Below are 16791 nucleotides of genomic sequence, written 5' to 3'. Positions count from 1 at the left end.
TTTCCTCCTCAAGTACTTAATGCTGGGGCTCCTTAGCATCCTGTGGCCTCCCCTGCCAATCCATAGTGGGGCTGAGGGCAGAATGAAGAGGAACCTGCAAGATGGCCTGGAGATGGAAGAGAAGGTAGGGAGCTCTCTCAGACAGAATGAAGCTCCACCTGTGACAGCCTGGCTTGGCTGGCCATGACTCCCCCTCCTGAGTCCCCTGCCTCCTGGGAAACCGTACAAGTGCCAAGCCACATTTGTTTCTACTTCCCAGACCTGGCTGCACAGAATGGCCTTGTTCAAGTGCTTATCTGGCCACAGGCTGGGGAGGGGCTGGTGCCTTGCTGCCCCGGCATCTACACAGGATGTTCAGCTCTGTGCTGGGCTGGCTGACAGGAGAAACTTTCCTGGCACAGGTAAAGAGGGAAACCTTTTACCACAGCCCACGACAAACAAAGCAGTTCAAACAACAGCCTGTTTCACTCAAGATCCATTTAGGTCCTCATGCCTGTGCTGAGAGGAGGCAGCAGGCCCAGGCCTCCTTTCCTCTCACTGCTGGCACTTCAATGTAACAGGGACAACCTCACCCTGGAAATTACATAGGCAATGGGGTCAGGAGCTCTCTGGGCTGCAGCATGCAACAGCTCCACAGCACTGGGAGCAAAGCAGCTGGCAACAGAGCTGGGAACAAGGGTGCTGGGGAAAGGCCTCACCTCCCCAAATGCTCTGCCTCCAGCTTTGCCCCACTAGAGCAGGAAGGGGGAGGGGGGGGTTGCGTACAGGGGCAGCTTGTCACTCCAGCGTTCCTCTCTTCCCTTGCTCCTATTCTTTGGAATTCCTCTCTTCTGTTTGCTTTGTTTCAGCCCTCAATGAACAGGAAGAAAAGGGAAGGAGCCTTGACAAATCCGATCAAGGCGCAGACACGCTGAGGCCCCCTCCTGCTGGCATGCCAAGCCCTGCACTAATGAGGGGTAGGAGAGGCAGCCACTGAGAACAGTGGCCCCACAGAAACACTTGGTGCAAGGGACAGATGGAAAAGAAGAAAGCTGCTAGGGCAGAACAACATTAGGACAGGCTCTCAGCCTTCAGAAGGGGGCCCGTTTCCTCTAGTCCTGAGAGCTTCCTCCAGCTCCTCAGCCCAGGTTCAAGTCACCTATCATCTACTACACTAGAAAGAGGCAACAGACAACAATAGGGTTTGAGGAGAAGGATCCAGGCATGCATGTTCAAGGGAAGTCCCACTGAAACAGCCATAGAGATGGGACCACACTTTATTCCAAGGATTTGGGGCAGGGAGGACACACAGCCTGAGTCTTTTCCTTCAGAGACCTGGGCCCTGGGGGCTTACAAGTGTCAGTGTTGTCTCCAGAATCTCCTGATGGGCCTCAAAAACCTCCACACCAAGTAGAGAGGGAGCCTGCAGCACCAAGACCTTCTGCCATGCAGTTATCCCTGACTTACCAATTTGGGTATAGAAGCACTAAGACAGCAGGGGAATGAGCACATGTAACCTGTCTACTAGACAAGCAAGAGGACCAACCTTTGGAGGCTGCCAATGTTGCAAGGGTACCTGGGAGCAGCTGAAGAAGCTGGAAATGCCTGGTGGTGACTGTGAGGACCACTCTCTAACTAGGGGTTCTCATCTTCATGGGCAGAGAGCACATCCCAGATGTACCTGGGGTTTTGCAGCTTGCTGTCACCTGAAACCCAAAAGACAAACAGTCATTTGAAAAGCTACTGCTCAAAAGAGCTCTGGGAACAGGCCCCTGCACAGCCAAGCAGCACCATGCAATGCCTTGGTCCAGTACCTTCCTGCAGCCTTTTGCAAAGCACACCTCAGCATCACCCAAGGCTACCCAACAAGCCCATAGGGGAATATCTGTGTGTTGCATGTACCCAGTTCCAAATCGGAGCTCGGTCCTGTAACACATTCCCCACCCAGGTGAGAAGAACTGTGCACATGTCCCCAGAAGTGCTGGCAAAGCCACAGTCACTGTGCTCCATAGCAACACATGCGAGTCCTCACACCAACTCTTCAGTATGAAGAAGAGCTGGGGGAAGGACATGAGTGCCCTGGCCCCCTCCCGAATGATAGCAGCAGCAAGTGTTTAGCTTGTAAGCCAATGAAGGGATAAACTATCAAGTCCAGTAACCTGAACCTCTGTAACACACCCTACACAGTCCCAGGAAGGGAGTCAAGGGAGTCTATACAGATAGGTGCACAGCAGGGAAAGGAGAAGGCATGAAGGCAGAGGAGAGAGAACACACAGACAAAAGCCACCATGCAGCTTTCATTGCAGAGAGCAGAGCAGCCTGCACATCACCTCCCTTCAGAGGAAAGGGCATCCACCCCATGCTGGGATCTCACCCAGCACACCCCTTTCCTCCAGCCCCCAGGGGGCTGGGCACACTCACCCCACATCCACAGGCTGAAATGGGTGAGCCCTACTCCCAGCAGGACATAGGAATTATCACCCCCTTGTCATGGGGAAACCCTAAGCCAGAAGCACAGAGACAGAAAGCAGTTTACCCCAGATCACACAAGTAGGCTGCAGCAAAACAGGCAGAGGAGTAGGAGTTTTGACTTAATGCCACTCTGTTAACATATTGCAGAAATGCAGGGGAAATAGGACCCTCAAACCAGATTAAAAAAATCTACTGAAAATGTCTCCCTGGTCTGTCCCACCTGCTGGAAAACCCTGAACAGAGAAGTAAGTGTACAACACACTGCTGACTGCGCACCACAGGCAGCCCTGCCACAGCACCAATTACACCTCTCTAGCCACAGTAAATCCTAGATCAGCCTGGTGTGGCACAATATGAAACAAGAAAAGCAACATCAATCCCAACAAGGGCTTGTAATAAGAAATACTTCATAATAGCTGCCACCTGAACAGTGAAATCCAGCAACTCCAATGAAGAAGTACAGCACCACAGTTGCTCAGCAAAATCCTCCTCCAGCAACACAAAGGCTGATGCTACTTCTGCTTTGCAAATCTCCCACAGTATCTGGCTAGAAGAAGGCAGCTAGCGACAGAGAACACATATGGACAGAAGGGTACACTACGGCATATGTCAATAAACAGATGTCTCCTCTGTCATCCCCCCTCTTCCTGCCTTGATCTGTCAGCTCCCACCTCAGACTGAAAGGGTTTGTAGGTGGGAATCCTCAAACACTTCTAGAGCTGGGGGAACAGTGTGAACTGGGATGCAGAATCTGCCTGGCCCATGTCCCCTTTGCAGCTGGGAAAGTCACAAGCCTCCCTCTAGCTTACCAGAGCCCTGCATTTACAGGGAGCAGTTTACCAGGTAAGAGTCAAGCCTCAGGCACCCACCTGGAATAGGAAGCGGAAGCTGCCGGGAATGAGACTGAGTGGTTTCGATAACAAAGAGTTGGATAACTGAAGGCACCTTCAGCACAGCTAGTAAAGAATGAGGAGAGCCAAGCACGTCTGCTACGCAAGGTAGCACTGGCCAGCAGGATCCTCCACAGCACTGCCACCAAGGTCACAGGGAAAGCAAATTTCCCAAACACATATGGCAAGAGTCTAATCTCCAGGGTGGAGCTCACAACCAACTGCTACAACTCAGCCACCTGGCACTATTTACACAGCACCAAACATGGGGCCTGCAAGACCTGTGGCATGGTGGGACTGATCCCTGGGTCACCCACCTTCCTGAGGCAGGGGAAAGGGGAGGCAGGAGACAGGGAACGTGGTCAAGAGAGACAGCTTGTGCAGGCAGCGGGGAGAAAAGGCAGAACCAGAAACCAAGAGCAGTTGACCCCTTCACCCAAATGCTGTGATTGCAACAGCACCATCTCTCTCAGTACCCAGGGAACCAGCTGAATTTCTCCCTTGAAGTGTTTCCCTTAATCCAGGCCACCAGACAACTGCATGTCCAGAAGTTTTTTCCAACTGCACCACACAGTTATTAAAAGATATTGCCTCTCTCTCTAAGCCTTTAACACAGGCAGATTTGGACTGCACACTGCTAATGAATCGGAGAACAGAGTTATCAAAGCAACAGCCTGGAGCTCTAAATAGCTTTCTGGAAAAGGCATCTGGATGCAGGAGGCTCTGCACATATTGCAGACATGTTGTTCCTCCCAGGAAGCAAAAAAAAAACCCCTCTCACGAGGTGCCAAGTCTCCACCAAGCTGGGAAGGGTAGTGGCACCACAACACAGAGGACAGCAATGAAATGCCTCCAGGTCACAAGGCCCATTAAAGCCCCTCCTCCAGCTTGTTTGACCTGGGCTTCCTTCTCCTCAGACCACTGCTTCAAGCAATAAACCTTCCAACACCACTTCAGAGGCACAAGAACTACAACATCTCCTGTTAGTTGCTGTCTTTCCAGGCCTTGGGAGGGTGGTCTGGGATCAGGGGTGCACAACACCAGCAACACTATGCTCAGAGCTTGGTATGCTTCATTGCCCTTGTGTCCTCATTTGGACACAAATTTGAAGCTCTCCTGAAAGGTGTCAGCCTCCTGAGATACCATGAGTGAATCAGGCCTTCCATTCTAGACGGGGCTCATGTGTCACGGACTAAAATACTCTCTGGACAGGCATCTGCCTACAGGTTATTTGGAGCGAGTCACAATTTATCCCCAGCTATTCCAAGGGATTGGCTGAGCTCACCCAGAAGCAAAGAAAATAGACTGTCATAGCACAGCGCAGGAGCTGAGCAGGGCAGGAAGGGATGCTCCTATGGAGACAGGGCCAGAAAGGCTACCTCATCCCACACCAGGATTGTTCTCTTCAAACCACAGTAGAAAAAAAATGCATTCCTCTCTCTCCTAGATCTCACACTGGCAGGCTCCTTCCCTCATGGAGGCAGATGAAGTATAGCAGGAAAACACGGATGGGGAGAACATCACCTTTCCCCATAATTACCAGCCTCTCAAGATACAGCCACATGTTAATGCATTATGTCTATTCCTCTACGACATCCTGCTCCCCAGGTCTAATGCAGGCAAATGTATGTACCAAAGAAATAACGTCTTCACCTACCCCAGCACATGGCATGGTCTGCACCAGGCATACTCTGAGCAAGGCTTACTTAGGAACAACCAGCTCATGGCAGTGCTCTGCCTGGGGTCAGTCTGCCCAGAAACGGTCTTGCAGATCTGAGCAGCAAAGAACAAGATGCTGGCAGCCAAGCAAGCTAGACTTCAGCACTGTATCTGCTGATAGGCTAGCAGAGTCTGCTTGCTTTTTGGTTTGCTTCTTTTTGTGCAATTACCGCTGAGCCTGCACCCCTCATCAGAGCAGAGGAATCATTTGGTCTCAGCTACTGCCAGGGCATTTCCAGTAAGCACCAGCCTTCAGCACCTAGACTGACAGTAAGTGCTAACAAAGGCACTGCTCAGAGATCTTCCCCGGTACAGTGGAGAGAGAAATTAGCCCCTTAACCCAGTTTTGCTTCCTACCACCTCTGTAAGAACTATAAGCCAAAGCAATTTAAGTTTTGCCCAACCTTATGGGCTGTCAGCTGCTTTGAGGAGCAGTCGGTTCCCCCCCGCAGTGCTCTCTTGTAGCATATTTACCATAAAAGTCGCTAGGTTGTTACTCAAACTGTCCTCCAAACTCACTCACTGCAGGAGGGAGATTAACAGAAAAAGGAGAAGCAACAGACAGTGGATGGGAGGGAGGCAAAGGACAAGGGATGAGGAGAAAGCATCTTCCAAGAAGTTTCTCACTCGGGGACAGAACAGCACTAGTTATCTAGTTATGCTGTTCAGAGAAGCCCAAGGACTTTGTGCATCAAGCTTCACCTCTGGCTGAAGACAAGGTGTCTTTGGCAGTCTCCTAGGCAGCCGGCTCTCGGATTGCTGTCTGGCACAGACAGGACTTCTCCTTGAAAGAGAGCGAGAGAGTAGCTCCAGCAGTCTGCACTGGATATGCCCCTAGAGTCACGAGCAGCGGCTTCACATACTCCCTCACCCCTACTTTGATATGGAGGTGCTTTACACTAGCAGCCCAGCCACCATGCATTTCAGAGGAGCTCACAGGTAGCACTGTGTGTAAATGGAAAGTTGGGTCTAATCCATGTGATTCTGACTAAAAAGGTTTATTTAGTGCCAGACTGTTTGCCAGCAGTATCTCATGCCCTTTTTAAACTCAGCCTGCTGGAAAACAAACCCCTGGGGAGGGGGGGAGAAGAGGGGAGATCAGAAAGGATAAAGCGCCTGCCCATGCAACTGTAATTGTTGCAGTGGAAGCTGCAGGCACACGCTGCATCTATTGTGTGGAGGTAACTGGACAGGAAGAAGGAGGAGCAGCTCCGCAGAGCTCTGTTTGCACTGAGGAGACCTGCAAGAGGCCTTGAAACACCTTCCTTATGAACCACGCACAAACTCAAGGGCCAGGATGCCATATTTCAGCACTGAGGTGTGCACCTGTATCCACACCTGTGCACACAGATCTTTGCAGCACAAGGAGTGCCAAGGGCCGGACCCAGCCCAGGCAAGCAGCACGCAAAGCGGAGGGGAAGCCGGGCAGGGGCAGTGCTGGCCAGGTAGGCTCAGCACAGGAGTGCTCGCCCTGGCCGGGCTGGACTGAGCTGAGCTGTGGCAGGAGGCAGAACGGGACTGCAGCCAGCAGAGCCCAGCACCAGTGGGAAGGAAAGACGTGCAGGAACACAGGTCCGATTCCCCCTTCTGCAACAGGCTGCAGGTTACCTGGCTGCAGCCAGAGATGTCCTGTGCTTCAGCCTCCCACACACAAAGTGGGAGTTAGCACTGGAGTGCAGTGAAGACTCAGTGCCCTGACTGCAGGATGACAGTGGCCACGCAAGCCTCCAGCACTGCTAATGTAAGGGCTCCAGGAGAGAGCAAGGAGGTGCCAACATCACTAATTGCACAGCCCCGACCACCTTCTCTTCTCCTGCCTTCTTCATTGTTCTGTCTGTCTGTCCCTCTTTTCTGAAGCTTCTCTCACTGATCTAGGGCAGCAAGAGACTCACACACATTAGAAAAAGCACATGAGGCTGGCGGGTCCCCCATCCCCATCTCCTCACACACACTTTTTCCAGCTGCTGGCCTCAGCTTGCATCACCTCCTGCAGCATCTCCTCCCGCCCCACACCCAGCAAGCGGGCACATGTAACTTAGTCTTCTAGAAGAGCCAGAGCTGCTCCTGAATGGTCTGTCACACCTTACCCTTCCATAAATAAAGACCTTGCCAGATGCAAAAAGATGGTTCTCAAATGTCTGCCAAGGAGAGATCCAAACATAGTCCCTGGGTGTAGACCAGAACAAATCCCCTAGAAGGGTACAGGCCTTCCTGACTAGCAACATGAACACATGTATCAGCCTCCATCGTGTGAGCATTTGGTACGTACCACTTCAAAAGCCTGCACCCTGTCTTTAATAACATTGACAGAAAGTTGTTATCAGATTTAATAACTCCCTTGAATAATCCTGATGCTTTAGGGAGGCAGGTATCACACACTAGATCACACCAAGCAGGTAAGACCATGGACGGATGGAGTGGACACCTGGTCCGAGACCCTCGAACGCCAAGTGCACACACAGCAGAAACCCTCCGACTGCATCGGCTGCACCGTCCGACAAACACCTCTCCCAGAGACCCCAGCCGACCACCAGCCCAACTTCACCCCCTCCTGGGACACAGCCGACAGCAAAACAATCTGCTGTTTCGGATAGAACTAGTTTTAAAGTGCTTACCGCCAACCTTTAAAAGAGAAGACCTCGCTCTAATGATAGCGGAGGTAGTACTTCACTTAAATGCAGGGGAAGAAAAATACTTCTTACAGCTCACCCACCCAAACCCGCAGCGAGACCATTTCTGAAGCCCCAAGGAGGGGTTTAATCCCAGCCCGGCTTTCCACCTCTCCCATCCACGTGCCCTCCTCCCCCTGCAAAGGGCTCCTACAGCCCCCTCACGAGGGGGGAGCAACACCTGGGCCTTCCTGCAGGGGAATGGGGGGCAGCCCACGCACGCCGGGGCCGTCCAGGAGCACAGGGGACGGACGGACGGATGGACACACAGACACTCACACACCCCTGTCCCGGGGCGCAGGCCAGCACCAGGTGCCCTCCCCCCCCAAAACCTGCCCCCCACACACCCCAACATCCCCCCACCAAACCTGCCCCCCACCCCCCTACACCCCTCCCCCCAACCTGCCCCCCCATATCCCCCTGCCCCCCAACCTGCCCCCTACCCATCCCTACACCCCCCTGCCCCCCCACCCGGCCCCACACACACCAACCGGCCCCTCGCTCCCCCCCCCATTCCTCTCCCGGCCCTCACCCGGCGGCCCCTCCGTGGGGTCCCAGCCGGCACCCACCTCCCCCGCCGCACTCGCGGCCCGCCCCCGGTGCCGGCAGGACGCATTTCCCCCCCGGTACCTGTCCCGGCCGCTGCCGCGCCGCCCGCTCCCGGCTCTTTAACCCCGCTCCCGGCCGCCCATCGGCCGCTCGGCGCTCGGCTGCCGCGCCTGCCCCCGCTCGGTGCCGAGGGGCGGGGCGGGCGGCGCAGGCGCGGTGGCGGCGGCGGCTCCCGGAAGCGCGCAGGGCCGTGCGGGGCCATGGCGGCGGCGGCGGCCTGCGGCGGCCCGGTGGCGTGGCTGCGCCTCCTGTGCCAGCGCTACCAGGACTACGTGAAGCGGCACCCGGCCGCCACGGCCCAGCTGGAGGGCACCGTGCGGGGCCTCTCCTACCTGCTGCCAGGTGCGGGGGAGGACCCGGGCGGCCGGGGCCTGCCTCCCTCCCCCCGCCCCGCGGGCGCCCGTTAACGGCCGTTTCGCCGCGAGGGCGGCGCGGGGCCGCTCGCTGGCGGGGGCCCGGCCGGCTCCGCACCGCGCCGCGCGGCTGCGGGGTGCTGGGGCTCCGCCTCCGCCGGGGGACGGCGGGGCCCTGCGCAGCTGCCGCCGGAGGGGCTGCGCGGGGCCCGGCGGCGCGGGCGCTGCGTGCTAGCTGCTCTCTCCCTTCGCAGGTCGCTTCTCGGACTCCCACGAGCTGTCGGAGCTTGGTACGTAGGCGGCCCCGCGGCAGCTGCGTGTGCAGGGGGGAGCCGTGCCGAGCCCTGCTGCTCCGTGGCCGCGGTAACCCGGCTCCCGAGCGCGGCTGCAAGCCTCACTTCTGCGGGGGGCTTGATGAGGCTGTCTGTGCATGGAGAAGAAAGGTTGCTCCTTTGTTGGTTGTTGTCTCAGTTCTGCTGGCGTTTCTTATTCCCCCCAGTAGTAGTGGCTGGTATTTGCCACTTGATTTGCATTGATGGTTTCATGGTTCAGCCTTTGCACAGTTGTGTGTGGAGCCATGCTCCTGGAGCACCTTCTTCTCTCAGAACCTGTTCTCTTCACATTGCTCCTGGCTGCGTCTCCTGCCAGCTAAGGAGGAATCTGCACATCTCAGTCCTCACCCTCTAGCAGAAGGAAAGGGCGATAGTCTGTATTCTGTTTTGACTTTCATGCATCCTGTGCTTAGTTTGTTCCCGTTCTCTTCTTCGTCTAGTGTACTCTGCCTCCAACCTCCTGGTGTTACTAAATGACTGGATCCTCCGAAAGGAGCTTCAACGGACCTTGCCTGTGGTAAGGCTGCAGTGTGTGGGAAGAAGGATTTGGAACATGTGTTTTTTGCTTGCAGAAGCTACATTCTCAGGGAGTGTCTGTAGAAACTACCAGGGCTTTGCTGTGGTGTCTCTTTGGTATCAAGTTTGTAGAGTGCCACAGGCACTCTCTGAATGCATGGTAAATGGCAATCATGCTCCATAGCTCGTGGCTTGGAGGAGTGGCCAGAGTGCTCCCTGGACTATAGAGATCAGGCCCTGAGTTGTGCCAGGAGCTCTGCTGTTTTTGTTTTTTTGTTGGTTTGTGGGTGGGTTTTGTTTGTTTGTTTAGGGGGGTTTTGGGGCATTTTTTGGTTTTTTTGAGAAGTTCAGAACTTGATATTTAAAAATATCACCAAATGAATATTGTCATTTCCTGAGCAGTGGTTATGGAGCACTGAAGGAGGACTGGAGGACTGATGCAGTCCAATAGTCCCTTTGCATCATTCTGCCTAGGGTATTGAGTAAAACTTTTATTTAAGCACCTTCTGTTTTGCAAGAGCCCCAGACTTGCTTTCCGTAGTTGTTAGAGCCTTTGGAGAAAGAGGAGAAGGGTTTTTGGGGGACGCCTCTCTTGTAGCAAGCCTGTCTGTCCTGTGGGTTTGGGTGTGTCAGGCTCAATGTCAGCCCAGGTAGGCAACTGGAACGTCAGGTATGTAGCAAACAAACATGCAGAAGGCTTGCTTCCCTGGCTGTTAAAGACTGAGCATGAGGTGAAGGGAATTGCAGCAGTGTCTTCTTAATTGATGCCTTTCAAGTAATACAGGTTAAATCCTGTGGCTGACAGCACCAGCAAGTTCTCCTCTGGGGAGCATGGGTCCAGGCTGAAGGAACCCCACTCTCTTGGGGCTGATGCTTGGGATACAGACTGATGCTGTGAACTTGTATTTAGCAGGCTGTTGCTCTAGTGTGACTGTGGGCTCCAGGTTTCCTTCCCTGTACTGCGAGTGTCCTGCCTCATCACCTCTAACCAGGGTGGAGGTTCAGCATGTATCCCAATTCTAGAACAGGAGAAAGAAAGAGTTTTGCTGTGGAGTTCAGGTGCTGTGCCACAACCCAGGAGATTGTGATGCTGTTTTAGCTGGAGTAGAAAGCAATCCAGCAGGCAGCTGTGACATGCTCCATTTCTGGGATAGCAGCTCTGGATAATTTTGGGATTTCTGGGTCTGCCACTGCTTGGAGGTAGAGTAGTGAGGTTGCTTGTAGACTATGACCCCAGGAGAGGCACTACTTCTGTCTCCCAGTCTGTGGTTTCCAAAGCCATCTGGTGCTTAGTTCTGAGAGTCCCACCAAATTGGGCTGGCTTCTACCCCTCTTAACTCTCAAGCAGAACTTGCCTCCTCTCCCCCTTCCTCCCTCTCTGTGTTTTGCAGTCACTGCCCCAGCAGAAGCTGCTGACCTGGCTGAGCGTGCTAGAATGTGTGGAGGTCTTTGCAGAGATGGGGACAGCCAGGGTGTGGGGGGAGATGGGCCGATGGACCATCATTGTCCTCATCCAGCTGGCTAAGTAAGTGCCACAGACGGAGGGGAAGGGGCTGCATGAGCTTGGAAAGGGGATCTGGAGAGGGCTTGGCAGTACCCCAGGTGAAAGCCCAAGCAGGGCTGAGCTGCCTGTCCCTGAGGCTGGGGGAATTTGGAGTCTCACAATATGCTGGATGCTATGCCATGGAAGGGGCGCTTGCCCCTCTCACCTTGCCAATGGTTGCTCTGAGCAGACCTGAGTGTTTCCTTCCTCTGGAGGAGTCACCTTGTGAGTACAGCAGGAACAGAGCTCCGTAGCCTGGTGCTGAAGGCTTCCCTGTGTGTCTGCCCACAGAGCCATCCTGCGTCTCTTGCTGTTGCTGTGGTACAAAGCGGGCATCCAGACATCTCCTCCCATTGTGCCGTTGAACAGGGAGCAGCAGCAGCCTCTCCACCCCCAAGGTGAGCCCTCAGTGCTAGCGTTGGCTTGGCACCCTGTTTGGCCTGCTAGGATTTCCTCATCAGGGCAGTGGCTGGAGCAGCACAGGGAGCCGTAAGAGTTCCATGTGCCAAGCTGAGTTGTGTTGTGCTTTACATCCTCTGCAGAGCGTGCCCTTTTGCGTCTCAGGGTTAGCTAGGGACAACGTTGCCTTACAGCCTGGAGGGAAGAGGCAGAGGATAATGGGTCTAAGCCTGAAACAGCAGGGTGGGCTGCAAATCAAGCTCTATGTCCACCAGTCTGAGGGTGAAGAAAGACCTCCTAGGCCTGGGCGATGTTGTGAGGATTTACCTCTGGCAGCACTGCTTAATGTTAGGCCCTTCAGGACAACCCAGTTTGCTCTACATAAGCATTCAGTCCAGTCAGCTTGCCTCCTCCTGAGAAAAGAAAGCTGGAATGAAAGTGTTGTCCTAATGGAGGAGGGTTCTAGCTGGTGATGTAGAGAAGGGTGCTGCCATTTCTGGGGTGAGATGTGATCCTCTGAAGTCTGATGTTTTCTCCTGCAGACGTGGAAGGCAATTCCTCAGGGAAGGATCAGACCTATGTTGGCAGGCGTTCTAGCCGTGTTGTGCGGTCTCTCCAGAGCAGTAAGTAGTTATGCCAGTTGAGGTTGTTTCCTTGTCTGTTTCTTCTCTGTGCCCTTTATATATGGTCTGGGTGTGGGCAATAAAGATCAACCTGTATGGGGACATATTCGGCCTGTCACTGAGCCCTGCCTGGGGGGGCATCAGAGTAATGGATTCAGGCACATTGAGTGGATCCAGGCACATTGTGCAGCACTCAGAATTGACTTGGCCTGTGACCTGTGCAATGGAGACAAGTCTTCAGTGTGGCCGTGCTTTGAGGAGCATGGGTCTTAGAGCATCTCTCCCTGCTCTGTCCCTTCTGGAGGCAAATTCTGAGTGTGTTGGTAAGCTGCAATAGCTTGGGAAACACAGGCATAGGGAGGGGGCAGCCACAGTCTTGCAGTGTCCACAGCTCTTCGAGGTCTCCTGTTTCACCCCTTCACAGTGTGGAAAGCAGCAGGGTGGTAGTATGGGGAATGGTGTAGAAAGGTACTATTTGTGTTAGTGACCTGATCTGCCTGTTTCAGCCCCATCCCTCCAGTCCAGGCACTGGGGGTCTCCCCAGCAGAGGGAGGAGACCCAGAGCCGAAGATCAGAGGAGATGAACCAGCCTCCCACCCCTCTGGGCCTCCAAGAAACCATCGCAGAATCTGTCTACATTACCCGCCCTCTACTCCACTGTATCCTGCCCTGGCTGCGTGAGGGCACATGCTGTACCCCGTGTGCCAGCAGAGGGTGCTGTGGACTCGGCCACCAAGCCAAGTGCACAGGAGTGCAGCACCATGCTCCTCTCCACTGTTCAAGCATTGGTGCTGTTCTGCTTATGCAGGGGCCTGGGGACCCCTCCCTCATCCTTCACCTTGGCAGCCAGCATCAGCCGCTTAAGCTGTGGGCACAAGTCCTCCAACCCCTTCCCTGGTGCCCTCTGGCACTGCCTTGGGGTGTATTCTCTTGAGCTCTGTAGAGCTTTGCTGGTACCCAGAGGATCACTTGTCCATGTACCTTTTATTAGCTGTGTTTGGTTCTTTCCATTCCTTGACTGTCTGTTTCTAGTACTGAGTTTAGGAGTGTGGGGCCAGAGGTCGTGGAAGCCCTGGCTCCTCTCAGCAATCCTGGACATCTCAAGGTCAGTCTAAAGTTCCTTTGTGAGTGTTTTGGGGTTGGGGGATGTCTGACCATCACATTTCCACCCAGGGCGGGCCCTTCTGGCTGAATTGTGCACAGGGGCTGGTCTGTTTTTTTAGCTGGGTGATTCAAACATTTAGATATCCTCTGCAGCACCTCTTAGGATTCTCTTCTCTATACTACCCATCTGGAAGAGCTGGAGCAGTCTGCTCTGCATGGAGCTTAGAATGGAGGGTATTTGGAGACCCACTCTCCTTTCCCTGTTGGCTGCTGTTGCCATGAGTTAGCTCTCTGCCCTTCTTCCAGTCTGAGCTTGCTGAGTGATCTGAAAGACCTGAACAGGCGAGAACGTGCAGAGCTGAGGCGACGAACCATCCTACTGCTGTACTACCTGCTGAGATCTCCTTTCTATGACCGATATTCAGAGTAAGGGGGCCCCGATGGGCTTTTGCTGAAAATTTTGCTTAACGGAGGGTAGCATCAGGTGACTGGGTGGGCAAATTTGAAGCGGTCTGGATGCCTGTGACCAGGTTAATATGAGCAAGGGTGATAGAGCGGGCTCAGGTTAAATAGAAGATTAAAGACTCATCTCGCAGTTTTGAGCGGGGGACTACCAAAGAGGCAAGCAAGACAAATCAGCTTCACAAGAATAAAATGCAGCCGCTACTGTTAGTGCATTGAATAGCTGGGATGGAGAACGTCCCACTGGACTCGTTCATGCTTTCTCCTTTCTTAGGGGCAGGATCCTCTTCCTTCTGCGCTTGTTGGCTGATTATGTGCCTGGACTTGGCTTTGTCACACGTAAGTGGGCCTAGTTGCTGTATCCCTCTCTCTCCTGGGTAGAACTCCTTTCCTTTATCCTGCGTCTGCAGTGCAGGCCTGAAGGGTAGACAGTGGCCAAGAGTTACTGGCCCAGGCAGGAGCTGCTTGTAAATCAAAGGGCTGAACCAAGTCTTTCTTTCCCAAGTCCCTCACCTGAATGGATCCCTTTGCCATGGGCTAGAATTTCACCTCCCCCTCTTCCCTGCTGATGTGAAGCCTTTCCTGGAGTGGTTCATGGCAGCAATATGGCATTGAGGGACTGGCCCTTTCTACAGGGAAGGCACAAAGCTGGCTAGCTCAGGAACCCCTTCCCCCTGTTACTGATTTCAGAGGGGCTTTGCAGCCTACGTTAAGCTGTGTGCTATCATAAGCATCTTTGTTATGCTGCAGTTGCTTCTGTGTCTGCACCTGCTCCTTATTGCTGAGTTGTCTTCCTCTTTCCTGTGCCACAGCTGTGTCCTGACTCACTGCATGCAGGTTTTTCCCTTGCACATTAGAGAACCCCCTCCCCACTGGAGCTTAGGCAGGTCAGCGCTGAGGAGATGGTGTCCCGTGATTATGTTTTGTGCCCTACATTTTCCTGACCTGATCTCTGGTGGCACATTCTGAAGTTGCCTCCCATCCTGGTGAAAATAGCCATTTTATTCTTGAGTTTTCTCAGTATAATGAGGGAGTTGGGTTGATACGTATCATAATGGCAAGGGGGAATCCACCCCATATAGATACGGCTTCAGCTTCTGGCCTTTCCACTTGCCTGGTCCTTCTATTCTCTTGTTTCAGGGCCACTGATGGATTACTTGCCTGCTTGGCAGAAAATCTATTTCTATAATTGGGGCTGATGAGAAGATGACCCTTCTTTGCTAAGATCATGGCTGGACGTCTCTAAGGAGAGCAAGCAGGCTGGGGAAGGGATGTTGACCTTGTCTGATTTTCAGTTAAACCATCAATGAGAAGCTCCCATTCTGCAGGGTGGGGGGAGGGGGTGTATGTAATTTTTTTTTAACAGATCTGGCTGTGAATGATGGACACTACATGTGTGGAGAGATCCTGGCCGCTTCTTTCCCTGGACAGTGCTGTGGCTGCAGTGATGGTGGTGGGACAACCCCTTTTTTAAGCACCTGATTTTTCTCCTTTTGTATGGCTGGACTATAATAAAGCTAGTCAGCACAGTGTTTTTCGGAGAGCAGTCTCCTGCCTCGTTCTGCCTAGGGTAGACCTGCAGCCTGCTTGTGTTGGCCATGCCTGGCCAGTCTGCTCAGACAGGGCTTGTCTGTCAAATAAACTGACTGAACTGAAAGAACTGAGCTGAAAGACCTCATCTTCCTAAGGTCTCTTTTCTTGCCTGCAAGGGATACCCTTGTGTCTTCTGGTATTGGGTGCCATCAAGTCTCTTGATCAGCAGGAACAGCTTCTGTAACTGTCTAGCCTGGGAGCTGCTATCTGAAATTATGTTGTCCCTTTAAGACCTTTCCCTCTGCCCCTGGCCTTGAGGCACAGGGCCCCACCTGTTGCTCAGCTGGTGAGTGTGTAGCATCTCCAACTCCTGATGCCTGGTTCAGTCCCCAGTTTCCTGGGGCTCCCCTGTGGGTACGGAGAGCCATGGTGTGTAGGATGTTTTGCTTAAGTGTGTGCTAGAAGTGTTTGCAGAATGGCTGCCAGCCGGTACTCAGTGGCTTGGCCCAGGGTGGAAAAGAAGAGAAACGAAGAGCAGATTTTGCTGTGCAGCACTTAATAAAGGGTCCAGCTGAGGCCTAGACAGCTATCATCATCTCTTTTATCTACTCTGCTAATTGGGGGACAGCTGAGACATCAGTTTATCCAGTCAGCTGCAGTGGAGGCTTCTGTAGCTTGGGGTCAGTCCCGCAAGCAGCCTGTCCCGCTGCTGACACTATTCACACTATTGGGCTAACCAGCTGGAAACTTGCTGCCAGCAGTGCCTCCTGTGTCTGAACAGAAGTTGACTTAAAGTGGGTGACAGTAATATTCCTACCCGAGCCCATCATTAAGAGACTCTCGGGCTGCAGGGATCACAGCCTTCTTGCCTCAGCATCTGAAATAGGTACGGTACACCCACCCCTACCCCAGGGGCCAACAGACCTCAGCAGTGGGTGGGGGGAATCCTGGGGCTTTGGCATTGCATGGGGTCTGTGATACTGCCTCAGCTGGCAGTGATGCCCTGTAATGCAGCAACAGCCTGGAAAAGTGGCAAGCTGGGGACTGTGCTCCATTCAGGTCACAGGCTTTTAATAGAGGAAGATGCTGAAGATTATAAAGCCTGGAAAGTGTGGGTTAACGTGTAGGGAGAGGGAACTGCAGAGGTGAAGGGATTTGCTTTCAGAAGGGTTGAGAGGGAGGCAGAGGGAACACCCTGGTGGGGAACACCATGGTGGGGAGTAGGGAAGCAGCCATGGTGCTGCCAGGTGACACGCACTGAAGGGATGTGCGCTAGTGGGGGAGGGCTGTGAGCAGCCAGCATGGTCTATGCAGCTCTGTGTCATGCTCTGCCTCAGGGGAGTCCTGCTGAGGCTTGGGTTTGGTGAGAAGGCTGCAGAGGCCGTGGGCTGGGCTGCCTCCCAAAGCCTGGCTCAGTGAGGAGCAGTCATCAAAGCTGTATCAGAAGGATGTGGCTGAGCTGTTGCTCGAGGTAAGCAGTGTGTGGAAAGCAGCCGAAGACCGGAAACTTTGTACCAGTGGGGCCGACGGCTGCTTCAGCTCCAAGTCACCTGATGCCTGACACAGCAGACCCAGCTGGCGAGTGTCC

At 53.8% G+C, this 16791-nt stretch overlaps 2 protein-coding genes across 7 annotated transcripts in view; one reads left to right on the top strand and one right to left on the bottom strand.

Moving 5' to 3' along the window:
- LARGE2 (LARGE xylosyl- and glucuronyltransferase 2) overlaps positions 1 to 8482 on the bottom strand; it is a 29755-nt gene extending 21273 nt beyond the window's left edge. For 2 of the 5 annotated variants that reach the window (XM_064512638.1, XM_064512636.1), the window contains exons 1-2: positions 8360 to 8482; positions 1526 to 1685 (exon numbers count right to left, since the gene is read on the bottom strand). The gene's annotated coding sequence lies outside the window, so the exon portion shown is untranslated. Of the gene's footprint in view, positions 1 to 1525; positions 1686 to 5762; positions 5845 to 8359 lie in introns of those variants that run through there. The other 3 variants (XM_064512639.1, XM_064512637.1, XM_064512643.1) reach the window with 3 other exon arrangements.
- Positions 8467 to 15211, top strand: PEX16 (peroxisomal biogenesis factor 16). Of its 2 annotated transcripts, none has more exons than XM_064512653.1 (11): positions 8467 to 8680; positions 8946 to 8981; positions 9464 to 9540; positions 10931 to 11064; positions 11374 to 11480; positions 12024 to 12104; positions 12611 to 12763; positions 13137 to 13209; positions 13515 to 13634; positions 13945 to 14009; positions 15037 to 15211. In XM_064512653.1, exons 1-11 carry the CDS (start codon positions 8539 to 8541, stop codon positions 15150 to 15152), a joined length of 1104 nt encoding a protein of 367 aa, XP_064368723.1. In that variant the 5' UTR covers positions 8467 to 8538; the 3' UTR covers positions 15153 to 15211. The 2 variants fall into 2 exon arrangements, with proteins under 2 accessions (XP_064368723.1, XP_064368724.1); XM_064512654.1 differs by having other exon boundaries at positions 8468 to 8680; positions 14811 to 15211.
- The last annotated feature ends 1580 nt before the right edge of the window (positions 15212 to 16791 follow it).

The sequence above is a fragment of the Dromaius novaehollandiae genome, chromosome 5 (genome assembly GCF_036370855.1).
Source record: "Dromaius novaehollandiae isolate bDroNov1 chromosome 5, bDroNov1.hap1, whole genome shotgun sequence".
Classification (NCBI taxonomy): Eukaryota; Metazoa; Chordata; class Aves; order Casuariiformes; family Dromaiidae; genus Dromaius; species Dromaius novaehollandiae.
This window is presented reverse-complemented; position numbering and strand designations above follow the sequence as displayed.

Excerpts from the sequence above, each read along its gene's own strand:
- PEX16 (XM_064512653.1), top strand. The coding sequence starts at position 8,539 with ATGGCGGCGGCGGCGGCCTGCGGCGGCCCGGTGGCGTGGCTGCGCCTC. Across the intron at positions 11,065-11,373 it reads GTCCTCATCCAGCTGGCTAA|AGCCATCCTGCGTCTCTTGC; the intron begins GTAAGTGCCACA and ends GTCTGCCCACAG. Across the intron at positions 11,481-12,023 it reads GCAGCCTCTCCACCCCCAAG|ACGTGGAAGGCAATTCCTCA; the intron begins GTGAGCCCTCAG and ends TTTCTCCTGCAG.